The following is a 26,974-nucleotide window of genomic DNA, read 5'->3' as shown; positions in this document are numbered from 1 at the left end:
CTTCAGCTACGAGATTTTAAAGGTAAGCAGACAAGCATTTGTAACCCGTTGTAGGAAGCTGTAACTGTGTATGCTATATCTCTCCCTTTGTTACTAACAACCCTCACTATAAGGTCCCCTGCTCTGTTGTGCCAGCAGCTGACTCATCATTGCTCAGAGTGTTTCTTGCTCTAGCTGGTGATACAGGCCCGTAGCTTGGCAATTTCTATGACATCTGAAAGTATAAGTTGGCAGTTTCTCTCTCTACCACAACTTTTACTTTAATGGTGTTAGCTTTGTAGCGAGCATTTAGCTACAGCTCTGCCATCCATGCATCTAACTGGGAATTTTAGCAGTGGACACTGAATGAACAGTTGAATTCAAACCCAATTCAACTCTTCATGCAGGCAAAGTGAAAGGAATCAAATATTGATGAGTGTGTGACACATCTGGTGAGGGACAAAACCAAGCACTTGCTCATCTTCCTTAGGGTTGAGGTCATTGACTCTGGCTTGTGGTCTGGGATGCAAGCAACCTTGTCTTTTCTGGGCAGAAGACTGAAGGTGGATGATTTGAAGCAGAGAGGACTCTGCCTGTGGCCAGGGTGTGAGAGAAGATGCTAGAAAACAACAGAAACAGCTGTCTGAGGATTTCTTCTGTCAGGCCTCACATTTGTCGCCAAATAGAGGTTATTGGCCAAAACTGTAGCAACTCTACACTTTGGGATATCTGTTTTGAAATGGCTTTCATAGTGCTCAGATATTATTTTCCACACTTTTTCATGTGTATTGTTTGCCTTCTGATGTGTTCATGGATAAGACAAGTGGTGTAAATTGCCAAATGGACTGTCTGTCTAATGGCGTTGAAGTTTCCAAACAAACTCACAACCCCAACAAACACAGAAAGCAGATATGGCTTGAAGCCATTTATCCATCTATTGACTTTTTTTTTGTACATCACCAGTCATATTGAACTTTATAATACTGGATGTCCAAGATCTTGCTGCACTCATGAGCACTTTGGCTCTGATTGAATGCTTTCTATTGGATTTGTCCAAAAGCAAATGGGAACAGTGACAGATTCCTGTGTCTGAAAGCTTAGATCCATGCAACCATTTTCAACATTACACATCCTTCTGGTTCACTGGATTCAGACCCTTGTTTTAAACAATGGAAAAACACTTCTGCTGTATTTCACAATTCTTAATTTGAAAGGAAAAATGTCAAAATGAAGATTTCTAAGCAGAATTTAGTTGAGATAATGTTTGGACTTTACAGTGTATGACATATTTTGTCTTTAGCAAAACACAATTCCTCACATACAGGACAGTAAATATTATGTCACTACGACACAGTGCATGTGTGTATATTATCAGTGGATGTGAAAAGGTACGACTTTTTTGCCAGAACAAGTAAATGTTTGACAGTTTCTATTAACAGACATCAGTCATTTTCTGAATTCGTGTCCAGAATTAAAATTGAGGGTTACTCACATAATAGAAAACGTGTCTTTTTAATATGATTGCTATTGGAGGGATTGAGAGTCACATTGATGTAGATTGATTGTAGCTTTCTGTCTTCAGACTGAGGACAAATGCCGCAGTGGGTGATTAAATCCAGGCCCTTTGCTTGGACGCTTCTGGGGCGGATTTTCCGAGAGCAAGGGACTTGGCGCCGGGGATCCTGTGTATTTTCCACCCTGATCTCTGCTTGGCAAAGGCCTAAATAATAAAGCTCTTTTTTACTGAGCTGCCCGGGGTTCCCTGTGTACAAACACAAGCCCTGCACCCCCCCTGCCTCTGCTGTTTTAACACGACCCGCCGCCGTAGGGGTTTACCTCACACCCCACTAAGCTCCCGTCCTGCAGTTGTCTGAAAGTCAGCCCCCACTCTGCCACAGACTGTTATACACACTGGTGTCAAGCCAATTTGGGCTTGAGGTAATTTAACTGGGACCAAAGTGCACAATGAAGGACTTGATCAGTGAGCATGGGTAGCAGCTCACAACTAACTAACATATAAACCAAATCTTGAGAAGACAAATCATGGAAAAAGCTCCAAAAGTGAAGGAGTTAGGGTAATTTAGGGAGTTTACAATGAAGTGCATACTATACCTATACCTATACTTCTCTGCCAGTCAATACTCCACATATGTTTTTGAGTCTGTTATTTTTAATTGCATCATGGAGTGCAGTAGGGTGTGAGTCCAGTACGATCACGGAAATGTGGCAAGCGGTGATGAAACGTCCATTCATGCGGCCACGCATGGATGTGTGTTTATTTAACTACTGTGCAGGTTAATCTGGGTCCTCAAAGCCTGGTGCTGTGTGTTAGTGCCAAGGCTCACAAACCTTCTGCGCTCTGATCAGCCTGCCAGCTTTGAAACCTGAGGCGGCCAGAGAAACCTCCTCCGAAAGCTATGACCCAGGCCTCTCCTGCTCCCAGAAGAAAAATTTAAAGGTAGATCAAGGTAAATAAGGGGAGTTTTTTCTGCAAACTACTGCATGAATACCTCACTTGTCATTAAGTGTGCTGTACCGTAAAAAAAAAAAAAGTTCCATATGTCCTGCAGTACAGTCGGTCATTACAATGTGTCACTGACAGGATTTGGTTGCACCTTTACCTCCACATGCCTATAAACATAAACCATTTAATGGACATCCAGTCTCTGAACGGCTGCGTAGGCAGTGGAGTGCACTCTGAAGGCCAAAACAGTAGCTCAGTAGTGGAGGAAAATTTAAGTGATTTTTCCATTTTTACCGGCTGAGCCATTTTTCCCATGAACAATAAAATGAAAACAACACATAAGCCTCGGGGAACACTGGAAGAAATTAGTCCCCAACTGCAGTAGCTAATCAACACAGCCACAACACACATTGAGACGCCCTTTTTGTGTGACAGAATTGAAGGCAAATACTAGTGTGGCACCCAAACTTTTTTTTGCTGTAATCCTGGTAAACCACATGAAACTCACCATGACAGAAAAAGTTATTTAAGATTTGAGATAATTAAAGAGGAGGGATTGTTTAATGAGCGAAAAAAAAGATTTAATGAATGTCAAAGTAGTTTTGACGAGGGCAGTCTGCATAAAAACCTAAATCATCTTTATGAGATGTAATATATAACACAATCTCTACGGGTTTGTACACCAGAAGAAGAGATATGGCTTCTTTTCATTTTCTATCTGCATTCTCCAATCATCGGCAAACACCAAGAACACCAAAGAGACGTGTGTTTTGGTATGTTCAGAATAGAAAACCAAATATACATTTTCTGTGTTTGGTATTTCAAGCATTCATTAGGCTTTACACACACACACACACACACACACACACACACACACACACACACACACACACACACACACACACACACACACACACACACACACACACAAACAGAGTGACTGAACTAAGAAAATGAGAGAAGTCTTTATCTTTTCTGTGGAGTGAGGAAGAAGAAAAACACTGGTACCAAGCACACTCCTCTGGCGCCGTGCCAGTGTTAAATTTCAAGATTCAGTTTACAGTTTGACTTCATAGCAGCACCTCCCTTCTCTGCAGTCCATCTGTGAGTGAGTTATATTCCTCCAGAATGTGCATGGATGAGGTGCTCATTCGGCAGCCTCTCCAAAATACACCGAGTGGCCATCTGTGGATGACAAAGTCTTCACCACACTTACTTGGATTTCACTTTTCTAATACTTTCATCTCCTCTCTTTCAAGTATTTTGCCTCTGCAGTTGTTTTGATATCCTCCTTGTCAGCTAGACCTTCTCACTTTTTAGCGCTCCTGTTTCTGTTTTTCTCATCTCCACAAAGAGGTAATAAGGCTTTATCTATTTCTCTTATTCCCGCCTGTGTCTGTGCTTGGGTGCACACAGCTCCCTCTTTACTACTGTGTGTAGTACGTGGCCAACACCATCAATCTCTGTTGCTGTTTGAACAGTCAACACAAACAGGAGGCACTGCGTCATTCTGAGTTCGCGTCAGCCTCCTCCCTCCACATTTCTCCCTCCAAATTTGTGCTTCATGAGTCTGATGGCTAACCACACTCCTACACTAACTAGTCATTAGCAAATTGATTTCTAGTTCCTAACCAGTCGTGAGGAGGCCTGCAATCTAGTCCCTAAATCTTTTATGACATACAGCATACAAATGATTGCACAATGCTGTTTTCCTCCCACCTCTGACACACTAAATATAGTGTTTGTAATTTTAGCTGTGTATTTTCAAGTTTTGGTTTGTGGGTGCAGGACGGATCATAGTGTGGATAGTTGATAATATCTGTGAAGCGCCAGCAGGCAGATAGGATCAGCCACCCTCAGGGAAATGACGTACGTGACCATCATGCAACAGCATTGGAGGATAAATCATCAGGCCGTTGATACTCATAGAGGAGTATTCAGTATTCATGCTTACAGGCTGTGCACCATGAGATTGCGGTACACCATCAGCCATCATGTGGTAATGCTGGTAAAACTGATCATCTGTCACACCGCCATTTCTGCAGGGCTGTGTGCACCCATGTCTTAGAGAGGACGATGTGATGATATACACTGTCAGATAAAACTGGGAAATGCCATTCATACAGAGTTAGCTATCCTTTTAAAGAACAGTTTGACATTTTGGGAAATTGAACATTGATAATGTGCATTAAAGGTACAGAGTGTAGGATTTAGTGGCATCTAGCGGTGTTGTTGCAGATTGCAACCAACTGAATACAGCTCAGCTTTCCAACCTGTTAAAAAACACGAATTGCAGGGGATTATAAACTAATGAAAACATACCAAGGAATATCTTATTACATTTCTACAAATAAGTCCTTGGAAATGTTACACATTGGACCTTAAACTATGGAACTTGAGACAGGATAGTGGGTATCCTGACTTTGCCTACAGTTAAAAAATATTGCTGCAGAGCAGACATATAAACTCTGTTCATCAATAAATAGTTATACTACATAACTCTTGGGTGGCAGATTTTTTTTTAACCATTGGACAGTTTCCCTGTCAACAGACTTTATGCTAAGCTAAGTTAATCTTCTCCTGGGTTTAGCTCCATACTTATCACATCAAGACATCAGATTGGAATCAATCTTCTGCAAGAAAGCAAAATGTCAAACTTTTTCTTTAAAGTCTAGCCCAAAATCAAAATATCCTTATTATATTAGGCCATTTTGGGCAATACTGCAAATCAGTGAGTATGACTTCTTCATGGCAAATTTGCATCAGTGTGATGAACTTCCAAGTATTTATAAATATTGCATATACTGTGGAAAAACATATGTGTGCCGTCCACTCATACCTATGTCATATATGAAAGCAAGAGATGGTAATATGTTTTTGTCTGTGCAATACCAAGACTAGCACTGAGCAATGGAGATGTCTTTCTACAAGCCATCTCCATGTGACCTCACAAAATCTATTTAAAGAAAGTATAATCCTTCCTCCAATCTCCTTCACATGCAGACCTGACTTTATCTGCACTTTACAAACTTTACTGGGTTTCAAAGCAGAAAAATCAAGGAACGAAAGAAACGACAACAAACAAGCAAAAGACTTTATTAAGAACCAAGTGACCTATTTTTTGCATGTACAGTAAGTTCTTCCAAGCAACTCTGAAATGTCATATGTATACAACGGGCCTTATTCAAACATCCATCTCTACATGTGGGTGGGCAGGCCGTCAGTGAGCCTGAGGTCACACCCTACTCGTCCTCGTCCTTTTGTGACCTTCCTGTCTACAGTTCATATATTCCACATTAATAAAGGTCATAAAATGAAGGAAACTCTAGGAAATACAGTATAAATAGTGTTGACACATCAAATGACTGAAAGGGGCAGTGTTGCATGGGCATGATGTCAGTCTTGTACCTTGTCAATACAACCAAACAGAAATCCCTTCTTCTGCTCCTTTAAATTTTTCTCATCCTACTTCTCTTCTGAACGAAAATGTTAAAATAATAAAATTTGATGACAGTTTCATTGACTGGCAGCTGTTGTAAAACAAATTTGTTCAAATGAAGAGTTAGATAAGAGTGCAAGAGTGCAGAGTGGTCTTTTTAGGTCATCCTCTCAGCTGGATTTTGTATTAATGGGTAGCATTTCCACAGATCTATGTGCTAATGAACCTGTAGTACCAGGAAAAACTCCTGACAGAAACTTTAACAACCAATCTATGCCAAGGATCAGTAAGCTAACTGGAGAACAATGAGATCATCAGAGAATCAGTCAGATGTGAGCTGCTCTCTGAGTACTGGCCTGAAGTCAGGATGATCTCATAACAGAGCTGCTCGGAGGCAACTTTATCTCTATTTATGCCAATGAGATGTTTAATGTAGTCATTTATTCAGACAACACTTTAGATCAGTAGAACCCAGCTTTATTCAGGCGACTCTGTAGCCTAAAGTTGATTAAATCACAGTATAAACAATTAATAGGACTTTGAGAACACACACTATATCAACAATGTGCTTTAATTATGTTTTTTTGTCTCTCTAATGCTCCTCACTTTGAATCCTGCATGGGCCTTTTTGTTCATTAAAGGAGTCCACGCTGTTTCTATGCAACAATGCTGCCACCATGTGGTCAAAAGGGGTGCACCTTATAAGTTAGACTCCTATGTATGTGAAAGTTTATTCTTGTTTATTTTCTTACCTTTGACACAGTTGAGCTGTCAGAGTGGTGTTATTTTAAGAAAAGTCAAACTGTAGACCCTTGGTCTGCATAAGGACCAACAATAAACAACCCAGTCCAAGATGAACAGATATATCAATGGTGGAAGAAGCATTCAGATCTTTGACTTACATATAAGAGTACCTGTATGTAAAGATACTCCTATTATAAGTATAAGTCCTGCTTTAAAAGCATTTTACTGCTGTTGGTATTATCTACCATCAAAGACCTATGGCTTTTCACTGTGAGGCACACAGTAATGTAAAGCATAACACCAAACGAAGAGAAGAAACTTCATAAAATAGTTTTATTTCATGTTAAATAAGTAAACATGAACAGTATTACACATACTATCACACAACTGTATGTAATCCCTTACTGTGGACTGCCATGGATTAGAGACTCTTTAATATGCTGCTGTATGAATTATTTCAATGTCAAAGATATTCTACCAAAATCACTCAAAACAATGCAGTGTTTTTACATGATTAACTGTTGTATGCAATAACAAAATTAGCATAAATTCATTGTGCCAAATGTACCTATTTGTACTGTACACAATCAACTGTACACTTAAAATACTGACAGGTAAACATTTCAGATTTTTTGTCTCTTTAAGTCTTAAATTTACACTTAAATATAAAAAAATATTTCTCAACAGTGAATGTTTATGCTCAACATTATGCATTCAATATCAGATTTAATTCAGCATTTTAGCGTATTTCTTTTTATAAATAGTTAATACAACACTATATCTAGCTCTTCTTAGAAGGGAAGTGGGTCTAAAGACTTCCTGATTGTGTTGTTCTATCTCAGTATGTTACACTGTAACAGAAAGGAGATCATTTTCAAGGCTTGTATGTTAGTGTGTGCGCGTCTAAAACTTGGCTTCACTGATGATAGAAGTTTCAGCCAGGTTCCCACTCGGGCTGTCAGACGGTCCCTATCAATCAAAACAGGCATGTTAATTCAACAATTTTATGGATTCAACAGTGAAGTTCTCTTTTGTCTGTAGATTTTAGACCTAAATAATCACTGAAAATAGTATATATATATACATATAAACACATGTTCATGTGAACATCCCAGTACATTATTTCTTATCAGTGTGCACAAACCTTACACTCATTCCTACACTCTGTGAAAAACAGCTTTCTTTAGCTTTAGTAAGGAAATATGGCTGCTTGTGTGTAGTTTTTGAGTGTACTGACTACATGCTGGGTGAAAATGAAAAATAGACAAATAAAAGCACATCAATACCCTTTTTCCCAGGAGACATTTTGACTCCTCACAATAGAAGGGGCACAGGTGTTAATAACATTAATGATGGCAGTCAGTTAAGTCATGAATTTGTGACAATGTGCGCATCAGCAGCCATTTTGACATGAAATAGTCGGATAAACACAGGCGTTATTAATGATACTAACTGAGGTTCTGTTCCATTCAGGTCATGCAGAGTCAGGATGTTGCTATTGTGAGTGTTAACTCTCTGGAAAGGCTCTACTACACTAAAAAACTAAAACATTAACGCAATGTCTATAGACTAGTTAACAATCAATCAATGGGTAGAAAACACATTGCTACAATGTCATTATAGCTTAATTATGGACATTTTCAGTACTTGGAAATCTGACATCTTGCTGGAAACAGGAAAAAATTGCTGGTAGAGGTGAATTTGAACGTAAGACTCATCCTTCCATTTCCAAACTGATCACCAAGGTATCAAATGTTCACACTCTGCATTCACTAGCCTTAAGCACACAGTAAGAGTGTGAGCTGTCGGGCATTTATACCTGCGGTTTCAGTTAGAAACCATCCTGCACCTTTATATAATCCATGGCTCTGACCAGGCTTACTGGAGATAATATTCTGCACTGCGAGCTAGCTGAGAGGTTTCCTTTTCATGCAGTTTAAGGCACAAAAACAACTTCACATGTTGATCTTCTCATGAGCTCTCAATCATTCTCATTTGTTTTCTATGTTTTCTTGGAAACGCATCAATACCAGGACCCTGAAACTGAAGCAATTAAATGGGATTCAGCCATCGTTCATTTATTATTTACACCTGTGCTTCACATGTCAAAATGTCCTCTTTGAAAAAGGGCCTGTATATGGATACATTACAAAATGATGCATAAATAAATAAGACCGTAGTTTCATAAATAAAGCTGTTTCAGATCAGACAGAGTTTAAATCAGTCAGCCATGCCCACAGGAAAATAATTCCCTGGAAAGTCATCCATAGTAATCCAGGACACTCCCATGTACGATTTTCTTCTTTAAATCATTATATTGTCAAATACATATCAGATGCATAGGCTCAGGCTGTGATGGGATTAATGATCTGAGATTAAATTAATTGATTTAGATTCAGCTGGAATTCTATAGATACAGTTGGAGAAATCACAAACTGGTTTAGTAATATTTTTTCCCATGTGTACTAGATTGTGTGAATATTATTCAGTGAGAGAGACTGAGAAGGCAGATTTAACAGAGACAGGTGGAAGGGTGTGCAGCAGGTGTTGGTGATTGCTCTGTGCTCCTACCTTTGTGCATTTGTGTCTCGAGCTAAGATTTGAGCAGATTTCATTGTGGAAGCAGAAAGGTTTATTGATCAGGCTTGATAAGGAGGAGTCTGCGGCTGGGAGATTAGTGCCGTGGCTCCGTAGTCTTGTCCCGACATCTGCCCCTCCGCCTAAAACAACAGCTACTGATCACTTCTCATTCAGTGTTTACAGAGGCGTGAGTCTCCAGTCTGGGATGAAGTTGTTGTGATTCTGAATTCTTGCTTTAATGAATTCCCTCTTTTATGTTTGTATTCTATAGGTGATTAAAGTCACTTAAATTATTCTTTATGTTCAAACACAATTCAGTTTGGGTAACAATTTGGAAAATATGCTTATTTGCTTTATTTGTGAGAGTTAGACAAGAACATTGATACCATTTAGTGCCACAGATCTGGACCACTAATTTGAGTATTTCAAGAATGTACATTTTTAAATTTGGTATTGAAGCTTACAGACTTAATACCAGTGTAGACTTGATACGTATCAAACTTGCAAAACTATGTAGAAAATAATTGTTTGTTCATTTTTGGCCAGTACTAATACCACTTTCATATCAGCAGCAGGTTAGCTTGGCCTAGCTCAACTCCCAGGTAAACAAACAAGATATAATGTGTTAATTAATGACCATTAGAAAGGCTGGTTGTTCCCTTCAAAAGAGACAGGCTAGCTGTTCCAGCCTGCTTCCATCTTTATGCTAAGCTAAGCTAATTGTCTCCTGGCTCTAGTTTCCTATCTCACAGAGAGAAGGTATCATTCATCTCATTTAACGCTCCACCAGAAAGCTCATTATTGAACCCTTTGTTCTTCACTGTATCTCAGCATTAAACGTGAGGAATCTGACAGATGATTTTCTGTCAGCACTCATCAGTAACTTCACCACAGAGCTTGGAGACCCACCCAGGCATCAATAAAGAACATTCTGTCCAGGGTCCTGGAACCTGGCTTCAGTTGCTTTTTTGTCACATTCAAACATTATCTTCAATTTGCTCTTCTTCTACCAAAGTTTGGTGAGTTGGTGAGACAGTATGGGTTAGAAACAGGGGGATCATAGCAACAAAACATTAACTGTTGGTACCAGACAAATTCAATAAGATATTTGGCAGTTCATACACTTCTTAACATGCAAGCATATGCAAGCAGATACAAGCAGATACATGCTCTTTTTACAGTGTAGAAAATGAATTACACAACTCTTTGCAATACTTTTGCGTTTCTCTGAAACATTGCTGAAGATCACGTAATATGAACGGCAACGGGCCAAACTCTCCAAACTACGGCTTTATAGTAGACTGGTCCAGCTTATTTGATGTGTTTATCACTAGCAAGCAAATAAGTTGCTCAAATGTGCCTTTACAGGCCTTTTTTTTCTCTAACCAGCCATTATGGAGATAACTGAAGAACTTATGTAACGCAAGTAACAACATTTGATTAGCAAGTGTAATGTGATCACTGTCTGTAATGCATTACATCAATGCGTTACAGACAACTGTAATGTAATTACAGTAATGCATTACTGTGTTACCCAACACTGTCTGCTTTACAACAAAGCTCAACATGCAGCAGAGACACTGTATCAGGTCAAATCCAACAATAGATGTTACGGAGAATTGGTACAGGCAAGCGGGACGACTGAAGACAACAGCAAAAATAGACACAAAAGGGGAGCGCAGAGTAAGTTATTTCTGGAGCAGCACAGGACACACATGTGACTTTGCCTGCATGCCTTCCATGCAAACTTATGACAAGCAAACAATTAACACATAGGCCTTTTTAACAGCAGACATTTTAACTTGTCATAGCAGGAAAAAGGCTTGTTGAGTTTAAATGTCCAGGTAAGCTATGACAGTGACAGTACGTTAGGACCCTTTTCCTGCTGGCACATGTCAAAATGTCTTCTATGAAAAAGGCCTATTCCACATTATACTACCACCACCACGTTTTAGTATATCCCCAACAAACAAACAAACAAACTTTAACACTTACTGCTGCTTTGGCCAACATGTTTGCATTTTGTCTTCGCAGATCAGCCTTTATTAGGCCTGCAGGGAAATAGAGACACAGAACAGGTAAAGCCTGCATGAGATACTGACACACAACTCTTCTTTTACTAAACAGCAAAGTAATAAAAGTTATTTATTTGTCCATCCATATGGCATATGAAGATGGATTTTAGTTTAGAATCGAATGACATGATGTAATAAAGGTAAATACCCAGTAGATGGCGCCTATCATCATAAAAGTGGCTCTATTTAAATTTACAGTTTTAAAAGTATTTCCAAAGACTGTGTGGCAACGAATGCAATAAAATACAGTTAGCCTAACTCAAATCATGCATCCTAACTTACCCTCAAACTTCGCATTGCAAAATTATGAAAACAGCTTGATGGCATCTTAATCATTAACCTCAACCTTCTACTTACAGTGAATGTTTCACAAAGAATTCTAACCTTTGTAACTGAATACATTACAGAGAGCCAACACTGTACTGTATGTGCATTTTGATGGCAGCACATAGGTTTACACAGTATATGTCAAATCAACGTGTGGGAATTCAGTTGTGGTTTTCTCACAAAGCTGTTCTTTTCCTTTTAAAACTGGCATGACGACCACAACAAGAAGTCCACTCATATGTCTAAATGCTGAGTAAGTTACAAAGGACAGTGAGTCAGTCTGCTGACCTTTATGAGAAGGTCTCATTAAATAGTCTTGCAGTGTTTTTCTAGTGCGCTCACAGTTTAGCGCTTCAGTGGCTAAAGCATTTTTTAAAAAGTTATACATTGCTCATAAACCCCTCAATGGGCCATGCAAATAGACTTAAGTGACTTTGCATTGACTGAGGCATTAAATCTCACACTTAATACCCGAACACAAACTGCTACCATGTGTCAGTATGCATGTGCAGCATTTCTGACAGTATGCAACATTTTCCATTACTCAAGTCAATTGTTTTTCTAGAAACTTAGCGCTTTGCTTAATTAAAAACAATCACTTTTGAGTGAGGGGGACAGAACAAGACAAAAACATATGGTTACCCAATTTCTTTCCCAAGCTTAAGTTAAACACAACACAATATTCTGTTTTTACTTTAACCATTCGAAGGAAATGAAAAAATTCCAAGAACTCTAAACCCTGAACTGCTCCCAGGGTTTAAATAGTTTTCCTGTAAGGAGGTAATAAAACTATCTGTTAAGCATATTCAACAATAAAAACACATTTGTCATTGTGTTGGAAATATTCATCTGTATCATAACACAACACTGAAACAGACCTTGAAGTTACAATAACCACCACATTATTGGAATTAAATATTTTCCCACAGGAACATTAGTAAACTCATAACAGAAACAGTGACAGACAAAGACCATTCTTAAGCATCGCAGTATATGATATTAAAATCAGTAGCTGGCTATGACTCTATACAGCATATTCCTCATAGTCACAAAGGTCTTACCTGTCATTATTGTGCCGATTAGAAGAAAGACACAGAGGAAGATGTTTCCTGCCAGTGTGCCAAAGTGGTCGATGATCTTACCCTGGCAAATGGTGAATATGATGCCAAACACCTGTGCATGCAGAACATGCAATAGTTAGGAATAAAGATGGTGTTTGCGTGCACAGACAAGCACGAACACCCTCACAGCCACAGCCACAACAACAACAACACAAACAATGCAAAACAAATGTGCCATCACTCTACAGCTAAGGCCTATCAGATGTGGCATCAGTATTTCCCAGAGTTCCCTGCAGCCAAAAATGCTCCATTCAGGGAAAACCCGGAGTATTTTGGTGCTAATACCTCCAGTCAGCTATCCCAGGGTCACACAACTCTTTTGTAATCACTGCTTACAGGCGGGTTGTAAATGGTAGCAGCGTAATTTTTCAGTGTTCATGCTTGATTTGCATGTATGTTTGTACGTTTGTTTTGTCTAATGCTGCAAATTGCATCTTGCATCTAGCTAAATGGAAAGAGTCTCTGTCCTTCGATTTTCATCTGACCAACTTCACACTTACTGAGGGATGCACCCCAATAGTCGGTTTACCCGTTACTCGCTGCAAGCTGCAAGAAGCAATACCAAGCAATCAGCCCGTTCTGAACAGGCACATATTAAACGGGCACCGCACTAGTGTTGCAGATGTGGTGAAACATGCCCCGGTCTGCAAGAAACAAAAACTGATCTGCAAACTTTCAAGTCAAATCAGGATTTTAGCACATTTGACTGGACAAATTCTGCAGAGTTTTACTGTTATTAATTGTAATATTGTTCTACTTTAATGTATGAGCCAACGTTTTCTTGGAAACCTGCATTGATACTGAGTAGTGAAGGGGAATGACTCACTTTTTTCTCTAAAATCAGTAAAAATTCAAACATTTGTTCTCATGCTGTCTCTTTGGTGATTCACTGGGCTTTTCTGCACCATTATGCTGAGATATCACTGAGCTGCACCTGTGCTGAACAGTTGAGGAGTCCGGAGGAGGTTCCCTCGGACTCTGGGTACGTCAGCTCGACCGCAAACTCAAAGCCCAGCGGCAGGTAACCTGTCATGAAGAATCTGGACACACAGGAGCACAGGAGCACAGAGACACACAGTAAACAGGTTAATCATATAGAATCACAAGTTGATTTAATTGCAGCTCTTCTTTCTGCCAACATTTCTGATACTAATTTGATCTAAATTTCAATAATATATATCCTGGATTTCACATGTGTAGGATTAAGTAATTTGTCACAAAAAGACACCTCCTGCACAGGCTGCACTGGTGATGTGTTTTGCCCCTCCCTCTTTATAATACCTAGCAAGTGGATGTGAACTTTGTACCTACTAAATGACTGAACTTAAGACTAACGCCCTTGCCCTTGGTTGCTGTAAAAGAGCATCCATTGTTATAAAGAACAACAGGTTTTGAAAGCATACCAGTTACATCAGAGGATTTTCTCACTCAATAACACCATGTCATCCTTCAACTGAAGTGACAAAAAATGAAACTAAATTACTAGGTACTTACATCACAACAGCAGCAAAACACATCAGCCTGAGTCAGTACATACTGTATTTCCAGGCACAGTCACATTTATGTGCGCCTCCTCTGCCTATAAATGTGTTTCAATAACAAGGACATAGAGCAGCAAACATGATGCTCTTGCACGTTGTTGCTTTTTCATTACACGTAATACTTAATGTCCATCAAGAGCCTGTTTAGGGATAAGAAAAAGCAAGAAAAATACTTGGGACAATGGTTGTACACACAGGAAGAAAATGACTAAAGAAATGTTTGCTTTATCAGTCGAGTAGCAGGAATGTGAAGCTAGCTGGAGCTCATTTAGTCTCCATTAACAAATGAAGCTTTCTGTGAAATATCTGACAATTCAGCCTGAGTCACATGAATGATGTACACTGTCTGGCATGCATGTGAGCATGTATGTTATATTATGTAGGTGTGCCTTCACAGAAAAGGACGAGCACAATCTGGCAGACCAATCTGCGCTACTGAAGAGGTGTAAGTATTTCACAACAGCCACACAGCCACAAAAAGGTTAAAACTGGGTGTAAAGTACTTCTGGATCTGGTAAAAGATGAAGTTTGAATTCCAAAAGAAGAGAGGAACATGTAGGCGGCCTTGACGATCATTTTTACCTGTAAAGTCAACTGTTAAAAATGATTATACAAAATGTGGTGTGACCTTTATCCATACATTTTATTTTTCCTATAAACAGGATATATCCTGAGTTTGAATAGCAGGTCAGTGTGTAGAAAGGCAAAGTTGAAAGCTAAATAAACACAGCTGTAAATTATTGTTGCAAATGTCAACAGAAATATTGCCCTTTGAGGAATTACCATAACAGAATTCAGTGGAGGGGAAAGCTTAAAATGTGATATTACTGAGCTCACTCCAGCTTGCTCATTGCTATAATCCATCCTGTATTGGATTTGGTAGTAAATATATTTCTTTATACATATTATTTCATTTTTCCATCCTTTGAGTAAACAAATTAGGTGTATTTTGAATGCAGTATTGTACACAAATACAGAAATACATATAAAAAATAAATCCTTAGATTATATTACTTCTATACCCCCCCAAAAAAAAAACAAAGAAATGAATGAAAGAATACCCAAGAGATCCAGCGGTGATGAAGACCACCCAGAGGTGTCCCAGACTTAGTGTAGCAGCATAGACTATCATCCCCACCAGAGACATGAAGTAGACTGCGAGGGTTGTCTGCCTGGAAAAACACACGAGAAAAGCACTGAACACTATAATCGTCATCACCATGATACATTCAGAGTGTTGCTGCATTTTAAATTTTTGTGGATAAGTGTGTACAGTAGGCGCTGTACCAGACAGTAGCCTCTCAAGCGATTTAAAACAATTTATTAAAATTAAAAGCAGCCAGATGTAACATTACAGACAGCTTCAGAATTAAAAGGTACCTTGTAAGGTTTTTGACCACTAGTAGCACTATGGAGCAATGTTTCCCCGTGTTATTTGTTTTTGTGCAAACACAACAGACGCACGTTCATGTTCCTGCAAATGGTCTCCCACTGTTCCACTGATGATCCACAGGTGGCAGTAACGTGCCAACATGGAGTGTTTACTAGCTAATGTTAGGTACAATGCAGGTATAAAACTTGGGGTGGAAAATGGCCTTTTTCTTTTTATGAGGAAAGAAATGAATTCAACATGTTTTTTAGCCCTCAAGGATAGAAACACTGAATGTAAACATAACTTTTGTTTGTTTACAAGAAAACAAACAAACAAAAGTTATGCTTTAAAATGCATTACGTAATTACAGATTATCATTATATAAGACATGTTTGGAGGGAAAACACACAAGATTGTGACAAAAAACAAATTTTATACAGACATACAAATGAAATTAGTATTGATTATAGTGGTATTGGTTAGTGATCATAACAGTAAGTGGTAGCACTTTCCTGGTTAAAAAGAAATCAATTAGAACAATAAACAGCATATGAAAGAAGAAATATGTCCTATCAATTCAAATCTTATACAGCTCTTTAAAAAAGTGAAAATGAATGTAATGCAAATAACAAGCACAGAGTAATTAGAATATCTGAACTTGACAACAAAGCCAGGTGGGACTGAATGTGTCCCCACATGTATGTCACAAACACACCCGCTTTCCCCCCATTTACAGCAAGACTCTTGTAAATAAGACAGAGGGGGGTTTGAGTGAAGCCCCCCATAGGATGGCCACTGCTGTCATTACACAGCTGGAGGACCCATGAGGCAGGAGCCAGAGGGCAGAGAGAGCACTGTTAGAGCAGCATGCAACACCTGGATAAACAGACACAGAACCCCAACAGGCAACACATAACCAAAATATACAGCGAGATTACAAGCCAAATGACAATAAACTCAATTTAAAAAGCGCATGTGGCTGCCTAATGTCACATTGAACGCGGATAAAATGCGAATCAGTCAGTCACAACATTTTCAACAACCCTCTCTGTGCATCTTTTTGAATCCCAACACTTACTTGTAGGTTTTAGTTTTGTCCAACCAAATGCCGCAGATCAGGGAGCCGACCATCCCCGCAATGACTATGGTGAGGCCAATCCTCCCAGCATTCACCTCTTCTCCCTGAAGGTTCATGGAAGTCAGGACATAAATTAGTGACGTTATGCCCTAACTGTACATACCAAGAAAAGGCAAGGCAGTTTCAGAGAAATCTGAATCTGGTGTCGGATCATTGGTCAAAGAAAACTTAATTTGTTAAATCTATTACCACAGTACAGTTTATTGATGTTGTGTTACATTATTTCTGGGTGTTAAAGGCTGAAATGTCACACTATTGGAAGTGTAACAAGAGTTTTGGGCAACAGATCTTTTACCGGATTTTAACACAGTGGAAACACTAAAGCAAAACACTGCTTTATACAGTACATACATATGTCCACATAGAGACAGGAGGCATAACTTACAGGGTAATGGTCGATGATCATCCGGTTCAGCAGGGTGCCGAGAGCATAGAAACAACCAACGTTCAGACCTGCGTGTTGGGAAATACTGTCAAACAAAGTATGCATACCACAAACCACAGGACAAACATATCTACCAGGAAACTTTTCACAATGTTAAGAAGGCATTGTGCTCTCTTCCTCAAGCAAATCATTAAATATTGTGAACATTTGAAGGGTTTTGGTTTTCAGATGTGTCAAATGAACCTGATCGGGCTAGTTTCCTAAACAGAGAGCTGACCCAGACCAAGGATTTCTATAAAAGGATAAAAGCACCTATCCTTTTCCTCTTGAACAAAGGTTTTGGATATAGTCAGTAACTCATACACAGAAAGAATACACAAAAAAACACTTACAAGATCATTAACTTTTCTGGAAAATTGTTAAGAGAATAAATCCTGAGAGTATATAAAATGTAAAAATAACAGTTAAGTATTTATACTGAAGCATTACTTTGTAAATGAGACAGTTTCTTGGATATAACTGGCAGCTACAGCTTATCACACTAATAATAGTGATATGTCACGTGTCAGGGCACTCAGGTGGAGTGAAAAGAGTTTACTTTAACTGCTCACAGCTGTTGGACAGTTGCTGTCACTTGACAAACTTGACAGACTTGACCGACTGGAAAGAAACGTACTTAATATGCTTTTACATAACATGTGTCACACTGATCAATCACATTCGTTAAACATTGTCAGATCATAAACAAACTTTGAACCCCTCCAGGACAAACTCAAGTCTCATCTCTATGAGCTTTGGAATAACTAATGGCTTGTGTGCATTTTTATGAGATTTGAGAGGAAGATAAACCTCGTTACACTTTAAAGGCAGAGTGTCGAGGCTTTCTTGGAAACCTGTTAGTGTTTCCATGTTAAAATAACAGCTATCATCAGGGATAATTACTGACTAATACCTGAATCAGGCAATGAAACATTTTGAGTTGCACCACGTAATTTAACAGTAACTATGAGAATTCAGTGCTGATAATAAATAAGTAATTCCCCCTTTTTTTCATGGCATTTATTATGAATGCCTTGCCGACCAAGCCTCACCTACAGATGGAGCGGTAATAAAAACAAAGCCTAAAATATAGATTTTTACATCAACACCCTGTTTTAAATCTCTTTTAAAGAACTCTTTTGTAGTCTGCAGTAAGACCAATTACTAGTACTTTGAAGGATAGTGATGACCAACCATAAGTGATGATGAGGAGGATGAAGGGCCTGTTGCGGAGCAGCCTGAGGATGGAGGCTGTGTAGGAGTACTGCTCTGGTGGGATGGTACGAGCTGTGGCCTGGGCCTGAGTCGGAGGAAGTTTAGGACGCTCCTGGAAGACTGACGTAAGGAGAGAAAAACACAGTTAACACAAATAACAACAAACTCAACACTATTTAAATCTTCTACACCAGAGCGTACAGTGTAATCTTATGTCGTTGTGTTTTATTGTCGAAAATATTCCATATTTCAATGTGTACTTTATTCTGTCAGTTTGCCAGCCCTCAAAATTTTCGAGTTTCGAGTATATTTATACTTTTTATTTTCTTATATTATACAGTGTTTCAAAGTTTCAGTCAATTGCTTGTAAAGCACTTTGAATTGCATTTGATTTGTTTGAAAGGTGCTATATAAACTAAAACTTCCTAAATGTCCAACTGCATGCAGGTCTGAGAAGCACATGGAGCTTTTTGTATTTAGTGTAAACTATTATCCTAAACAACTGCAAAGATTTCAAGTGAAATGGGTCCCATCCAGACACGGTGGGGCAGGTCCACACACGTAGAGTACGCTCAACACTCCTCACCATGAAAGACAGACTCAAACCCAGAGAACAGTCATCATTTGAAGTGTGATGTGACCTGTTTGTGTTAGTCTTCTTTTTTCCTGGGTGAAAGCACGTGCCCTCCAGCCTCATGGGGAAACACAGATGTCTGTCTTTGTAGTTCTTGGAGCTGAGCCAGCCTTTTCTACCCCCCCAGCAAACCTGACCTGAGGATTTGTGTTTAGCAACCGGTTCTCACTTATCCTATAAAGCTGCTCTTAGATACAGTTGCTATGACAGTACATAAAGAAACTTAGGTTATACATGATCTCAGCTGTGTGGTCATTGATATTCAAAGGAAACTCAAAGTTTTATTCATATTAGTCTTTGGAGTGCTCATACTGATAACTTGTAAAACAGTTTGGGCATGGTAATGTGCCTTGAACACCCGCAGGGATTCCCCTTATTCAGTCAACCAGATGCACTCACGTTAGGTCTTAATGCAGACTTTCTCTGTGGTTAACTTTGGCTGACGGTTTGTTTGGAGGAAAGCAGCAGCCAAACTTCTTCTCTCACCTCTCTTTGCACACAGTTTATGCAAATCTCTGAATCCTGGGACTTTGTCTGCCCTGCTGACTCACAGGCCTGTTGCAGGGCTACAGATGGCCCGGCCAGCAGGACAACCCTCACACATGGCATCTTGCATGTATGTGTGAGGGTGTGCTATGTGTGTGAGTATATGTGTCATATCATGAAACTACTGTGGCCAACTGGTGTGAATTATCTCACTGGAGTAACCAAGAGTGGCATAAGTCACATCCCTGGCCCAATACCAGCCGTCACATGACCGAAAGTGGAAGAAAGTCTATATACACAGTGCACGCTCAGGCTTAGGACTGCAAAAGCTTTGAGTTACATGATGTCTGTTAATTCAGAATCTTTATGCTTTATCTCTATTATATCTATCTTTCAGTTATTTGGGGTCACAAGATGATTACTTGGGTAGGAAATAGGAAAAAGCTACGATAAATTTAATTTAATTTCTTTAATTTTTCTAAAATGAAAGGGTCTGAGAGGGGACAATCCCACTTTGACTAAGGCCACAAATGCACAGAGGCATGCACACTGCGATGAGGGCTGCAAGAACTTTCTGTCGAAGGAACATTTTGAAAATTTGCTTTTTTGCTTTCTTGCCAAGAGTTACATCAGAAAACAGATATCACTCTCATGACTGTACGGCATGTATGAAGCTACAGTCGTGAGACAGGGGGGAAACAGCTAGCTTTACTCAGTAAAAAAGCTGCTTATTGGCACATCTAAATCTCACCAATTAACATGCCACACATTATATCTAAGTTGTTTAATCCAAACCGAAATAAGTCACTGTGTCAGGACAGGTCTAATTATTATTACACATAATTCCAAAGTAAAACAACATGCCATTTTTACGTGTGTACAAATTAAACAAAAAAGTGTTAATTAGTGAGCTTGGTGGTGCTGGTATGAATTTTTTAACCTTTGGATAGAGCGAGGCTCTTAAATGGGGTCACAAAAAAATCACTGAAATAAATAATGAACCAGACTCATATAAATAAAAATGTCAAAATACTAACAGTTGAGTCAGTCTGAATGTTGTACTACGGAATTCCTTGACAAGCTTCCTTTTGTGTTTCTGAATGCAGGACGCTTACGAGCACCCCCGCCCTCTCTCTGCTCTGGTAGGACAACAGCTTTGTTTTTCATCGAACTTGTTCCTCCCCTCTGACAACTACCCAAACCAGTGTTCTCTCTAGAAGAGTGCTACATACTTACAACATTGTTTGCTACAATATTCTGACTAACCACTTCTGTTTTTAATCTACCGCCCTTCTAAATTATATGATTCAAGTTTCCTCCACAAGAAAAATAACATGTGAGGTGCTAATTAATAACATAAACTCTGAGATAAAATATAAGGAGATGGTAGGAAAAAGACAAAGAGGGTCAAAAAGCAAATATAAAGCTGACTACAACTAAGCATTTCCCCTGACAACTCATTTCCTGGTTGTCACGTGAAGTGTACTTCCTTCTACCAGAAAATATCCCTTGTCATCAATATATTTCTAATATATCTAGAACTAACATACACTTTACACAGTAACATCTTGTACTTTTGTGCACATTTCTCCTGACTTTACTCGTACCACAATGGTATCTTTCTTGTCAATCTCCCCTTCAGTGAAGGTTTTGTGTCGGTGCAAACATGCATGTCAGCACTTTTCTTGTCCACTGAATGGTGCTTCTTGTCAGAGTGTAAGTGCTGTAAATTAAAACCATCGTAAGGTAGATCCACTGAATAAGAAAACCCCATTGGCCTGAGTAAAAAAGGCCCAGACAATACACAGTTTCTGAGGGAAGGTATAAAATGTGGAAAGGTTTTGTGGGTGAGGTGATGACACACTTTGAAACCATTCATTTCACTCACTTGACTGCTTCAGTGACCACTTCATCTCTATATCCATTCACAAAAAATCCTTGGTTACATGGTACAGTAAAATCGGTTTTAAAATTGCATTTAAATCCAGTTCATCTACATTTTATGTAAATTCCAAAACTGCCGAAACTGCAAAAAACATATTGCCCTTCATGGTGTCTAGCCATGCGGAAGGTTTCCGTTTCATCTGCTGAGGATTTAAGATATCTTGCTCTGAACTTCACAAATTATCTAAAAATTACTGCACAACACCACTTTGTTACTCCTAAAACTATATCTTGGTTAGAATAATTCACAGACTTTGAAGCAAACGGTTTTCATTTGAACTACTTTCTATTGAGAAAACAATCCCAATACAAATTTCAAAAAATGCAGTTTTCAGTGCTTTGAGCAGCATAAATCAAGTCATCAAGTAAGTCTATTGTATTAGGGTTGCAGGAAATATTTCAGAAATGCAAGTCTCAAAACACATTAAACAAAGAAAATCTGCATTTCTAGATACCACTATAAGTAAGAAAGAAAATACAAGTTTTTTGTTATTGGGGTGGACTGACCCTTTATGTGCTACTTAGCAAATCTTACCGAAGACAACGAGGATAAAGAGTAAGGTAGCCACTCCTGCGGTGATGTAGAACATAATGCTGATGTGGTGAGCCAGCTCGTCCATGTCATCCACATTGGGCACCAGGATCGGAGGCACCAGGAAACCAATGGCAATACCCAGCTTTAAGACAATGAACACAGAAAACACAAATTAAATAAAAAAACTGATATTTTTGCTGCAACAACCATACAATAATCTGAAATTCGCACATGCAGATAAATGAAACACAACACATTACAGCCATATTTTTATATTATTACAACCAAATCAGGTTGCTATATGAGCATGTTTTAACAGCATCTATGTCATCTGACTAATTCAACACACAAGTTCCCGATCGGCCTAAACAGACAAAGTTCAACGAGAAGGTTTCAGCGAATGGTTAACACAATTTTCTCAGGACTCTCGCACCAGGACACTAGAAGTCTTATGTGTCTCTGGCATCCAGTGCAACCCTGCATAATCTACAGACAGCCTCGCTATGTGGACCCTCCTGCAGAAGCAGAAATTAAATGGATTAATTAGACATTCAGACCAACCTGGTTTCCCAGAACTCCTATGGAACAAGCAGTGGAAACCTCTTTCTCTCCAAACCACACTGAGGCAAGGTAAGAGGGAATACCAAGGACAAACACAGTGGCTACTGAGCACACAAACTGGCCAAAAAAGGTGACTGGGAACAGTTCTGGACTGGCACTACCAATTTTTATCCAAGCACCAATGCAGTTAAAGGCTGACCCAACGAGGACAACATCCCGGATTCCCCTGTTGTCCAGAAGCCACAGAACGGGCAGAATAAGTGGGATGTAGGTGAGCAGGTAGATCATGGACAACCAGTCAATGGCCAGAGAGTCAATGTTGTAGAAGCGCATAAATATGTTGCTAATAATGCCGTACTGAAGCCACATGAAGGCATTGCTGGCTGAGACGGCACTGAAGAGAAACAGCATTACCCAGCGACGATGGTAAAGTTTGGTCTCGACCTTGGACACCAATTCTACTTGGTCACTCTGTAAAGCCTCAATGTCTAACCGTGAACCAATGGAGATGGCTCTGCCCAAAGGTCCCGGACTCCACTGCAGCGAAGCGAGGCCCGGAGCGAGGTTCTTTGCAGCCTTGGACCTCGGCCATTCCTCACCACCGAGGTCAGAATTTTCATGGTTGCCTTTCAAAGTATTGTTTTGTGGCATTTTAAAGTTCTGAAGCGGGCCCCTGGTACGTGAGAGGTGAGAGGTCTTGTGTCCTTAACGGCTCGCTGTCCTGAGTGCAAACTGCCTGTTGTGGAAAGACGCTTTTCTCAGAGAAGCCAGAGAGCGAGCACAGCTGGAGTTACTGCAGTCCATTCACAATGTCTTCAGTCATGTCATGTGGTGTTAATATAGGAAATCTTTCAATTCTACCTAAACCACTCCTACCAATCCAGACCCTGCATTGCCTCTTTAGTTAACTGTCCAAATAAGAGTGAGAAAGCCCAGAAAACAAACATTTCTCTGTTGAACTTTAATGAAGTCTTTAGTGAATGCTAACTCATTTGAATGTGAGAAAAATTTTGGCATTGCTGCAACTGGTTAATGTTTTCATGTCTTTGTTATTGATCACCTGTACTGTTAAGGATAATACTTAAAATAGCCCCTTCCTCCAACATTTTGTACGCATTTCGTTCAAATTTTAGACCACAGACTTTTAAATTGTTTTATATTATTTATAAAATGAACAACTCAGTCAGTTTGTGCTGACCGTGCTTGACATTAACTGTTATTCAAGACTTTGGAATCAGAGGACAATAATGTGGCAATAAAGCATGCGATGAGATGTCTTTAAGGGTGTGATATGATTAAATGTGCTGATATAAAAGCAGTTTGGATGCAATAAAATAAATGATGACACAAATTGAGGCTCAATTTGTACAGGATATCTAGGAGAGTCAATTCATATCTATGTCATGCATAAATGACAGTGCTTCTGACGTTAAGAAAATAAACTCTTCATATCTCCAATGACTCTGTGCAATAGTGTGAAGGAACATTTGGATTAGGTGTCTGTAAACGACGGATACACCAAGATTGCAAGTTGAAAGCAAATCTGTTAAAAGACAACATCTTAAATTATAGATGTCAATCTGAAAGCAAATGTTTTTTCTTACTTATTAAAAGTGCACCCAGTAAACCCAGCTTGCCCTCTGCAAATTCTCCAGCACTAAGTGATGACTTTTCACTGACATTTGCTTGAAGTTGATGTACTGAAAGTTGACTCAAGTGTTGTTTGTTCAATGTGTTAAAGCTGAGGCTTGGGAGCTTATATTAACAGAGGCACGATGCTGATCTTTGCACTCCTGTCTGGCTGCAAGTGGATTTTCAAATGCCCTGCTGCTACTAATTTATAATACAATAGCAGCACACTAACTGTTGTCGTATGTGTGTGGATTTGTTTTCATAATAGAAGAGATAAAAAAAACAGTTTTCATGGGTAATGTCCTGCAGCTCTGTGTGTTTAACGTGTAATAAATGGTATATTGCATTCAAAATTATGTCCTTCTTTATTTACAGTTTGATCTGTTTTTTTTTGACTAATTACAGTTAATATAGGCCTAAACTACAGTATCTTAGCAGACTTCTCTGGTCTAACTAAGAACGTTTTGAATGCACTGCAGTTAGAGCACATTATGTGCCACCAAGTACAGGCATTGGCGACTGTTTGGTTTTTCTATCACACAAAGCCTGAAGACATATCAGTATATATATATATATACATGATGTTCTTTCTAAGAATTTGTCCAACTCTCCTTTAGGTGTTCCCTGGACCAGGACCAACATATGTGGAATAGCATCTTTTCCAGAGGATCTGAGGACATCTGAACTTACTCACAGCTACAAGAGATACTTTGTCAGTGTGGCTGTGGCTTGTTCCCCTTTTAAAAAAAAAACATTTTTAGGGCAGACTCATCTGCATTGAATTATAAAGTGTTCAGCTGCGTCCATTTAACTCTCTATTGTATTTCATACAGACAGCTTGTTTTCATGGTATCCTTTGTGTGTTTGCTATTATGGTCTCTTAGAAACAAATATCCTTGTGTTTCATGTTGATGAATTATGAGCAATGACAGTTTTATCTGTGTGTAGGGATCTGTTTCTCTACTGAGTTTAATATAACATGATTAGATGAACTGTTGTCTTCATCTCTCACTGATACAACGTGTTTGTTCTGTACAGTGAGCTACAACACCTCCATGAAAGGTTACATATAAATGCCTGTATGTATTTTCTCGCAAGCTGCTTCACTGTATACTGCTGCCACTCATCCCCCCACATTCTCAGCATGCAGTGTTGTGGCTTGGGTGCACAGGAGACGCTCTGTGGTCGCTTGAACGTGCGTAATTACGCACACGTGCCAAATAGACGTGGGGATGTCCATATGATCAGTGGTTAGTTATTGAGATAATACATGTCTAAATCAGTGATCAAGTAGATGAAGAGACCACTTGACCTAGTTACTGACTGGAGGACAGCCTGGTTTACCGCCTACCTGATTCCCGAAGACTCCGATGGAGCAGGCGGTGGACACCTCCTCCGAACCGAACCACACTGACGCAATTCTCGACGGCATCCCGAGGATGAACACCTGCGCGAACGAGCAGCAGAACTGCCCCAGAAAGGTGACGGGGAACAGGTTGGGTCTGACGCTGGCCACTTTGATCCACGTCCCCGCACAGTTGAGCGCAGTGGCCACCAGCGCGATGACCCGGAGCCCCTTCTTGTCCAGCAGCCAGGTCACCGGGAAGATGAAGGGAATGTATGTCAGCATGTAGATCATAGACATCCAGTCTATGGTGAAGGCGTCCACGTTGTAGAACTTCATGAAAATGTTGTTGATGATGCCGTACTGTATCCATTGGAAGGAGTTGCACAGTGAATACGAGCTGAACAGGAGGACAATCATCCACCGCCGCTTGTACAGACGGGTGGGTCGTGGTGCTTCATGACCGTCCAGCTGACTCTGCCCGTCGGCGCGCTGCACCGCGTCACCCGCCTCCGGCTTGACATGGTTCTCCAAGTCCGTCTTGGTTTGATCCTCGTTTAGTTTAGTATCTCCTAGCCCTTGTTTCTCGCTCATATTAAACGAATCTCCTCAATATACTCATGGAGTATGAAGCTTTCACTCAACTAGTGTGGGTTAGACCACTGCAAACTGAACTGAAAGTGGTTGAAAGTCGCCCTGTTTCATGGGTGAACATCCAGCGCGTCACGTTAACGACAGACAGGCCTACAACTTCATGTTGTCAGCTAAAAGGAGAAGTAAATCTAAACATGTCTTTCAGTATGTGTATCTGAATAGTTAATAAGCAAGTAGTGACGGCTCTACAACTCCCACTTTCTGTGGAACGGCCGGGTCCATAAATTCATTTCCTCCCCCGAGTTGAAGTTTGCTCAGCAGCCGAACTTACGCACAAAGCTTGCACAGTTTAAACAAGTTACAGTTAATTTCATGAATGGTGGCGATCCTTTCTTTCAAGCCGAGTTTCCCAGTGTTAACACGTGTAGGAGCGCCTGCTGTGACCCTCCACCCGGACCTAGAAACCGCTTTGGGATCTTGAAACAAGTCGGACAACGCAGGCACAAGGGCGGAGTTTCATACACTGTTCTTTGTGTTATCTGGACAGCCTGTAACGCTGAGATATCTCACAGTGTTACAATTGGTAACGTCCTTAAATGTCAGCGATTTCCTCTCTGATGCAATATATCTGTCGTAGGATATGTGGAACACACACAACCCATTATAATAACTTCTACTTTACTTCCCAGTCTAAACTAATTGAATATAACTGATCATTTATTTGGTCCTCTTGCCCTATTAATAACAAACTGGTTACAAAAAGTGTGAATACCATGAAAGCATCAGTTGTCTTCAAGGACAAATGTGAAATCATACCCAGACAG

The 26,974-nt window shown here is 39.7% G+C and overlaps 1 protein-coding gene across 3 annotated transcripts; it reads right to left on the bottom strand.

The window, feature by feature from the left end:
- Nucleotides 1-6,941: 6,941 nt before the first annotated feature.
- Nucleotides 6,942-26,685, bottom strand: flvcr2b (FLVCR heme transporter 2b). Of its 3 annotated transcripts, none has more exons than XM_051408555.1 (11): nucleotides 25,563-26,685; nucleotides 22,019-22,160; nucleotides 18,399-18,539; nucleotides 17,166-17,233; nucleotides 16,721-16,824; nucleotides 15,332-15,442; nucleotides 13,664-13,769; nucleotides 12,670-12,781; nucleotides 11,202-11,257; nucleotides 9,198-9,346; nucleotides 6,942-7,595 (listed from the first exon to the last, which is right to left on the bottom strand). In XM_051408555.1, the coding sequence occupies exons 1-10, from the start codon at nucleotides 26,148-26,150 to the stop codon at nucleotides 9,266-9,268; spliced, it is 1,509 nt and encodes a 502-aa protein (XP_051264515.1). In that variant the 5' UTR covers nucleotides 26,151-26,685; the 3' UTR covers nucleotides 6,942-7,595; nucleotides 9,198-9,265. The 3 variants fall into 3 exon arrangements, with proteins under 3 accessions (XP_051264515.1, XP_051264513.1, XP_051264514.1); XM_051408553.1 differs by lacking the exon at nucleotides 25,563-26,685 and adding an exon at nucleotides 22,580-23,380; XM_051408554.1 differs by lacking the exons at nucleotides 9,198-9,346; nucleotides 25,563-26,685 and adding an exon at nucleotides 22,580-23,386.
- Between the last annotated feature and the right edge of the window lie 289 nt (nucleotides 26,686-26,974).

Source organism: Dicentrarchus labrax, unplaced genomic scaffold (assembly GCF_905237075.1).
Source record: "Dicentrarchus labrax unplaced genomic scaffold, dlabrax2021, whole genome shotgun sequence".
NCBI classification, from domain to species: domain Eukaryota; kingdom Metazoa; phylum Chordata; class Actinopteri; family Moronidae; genus Dicentrarchus; species Dicentrarchus labrax.
This window is presented reverse-complemented; position numbering and strand designations above follow the sequence as displayed.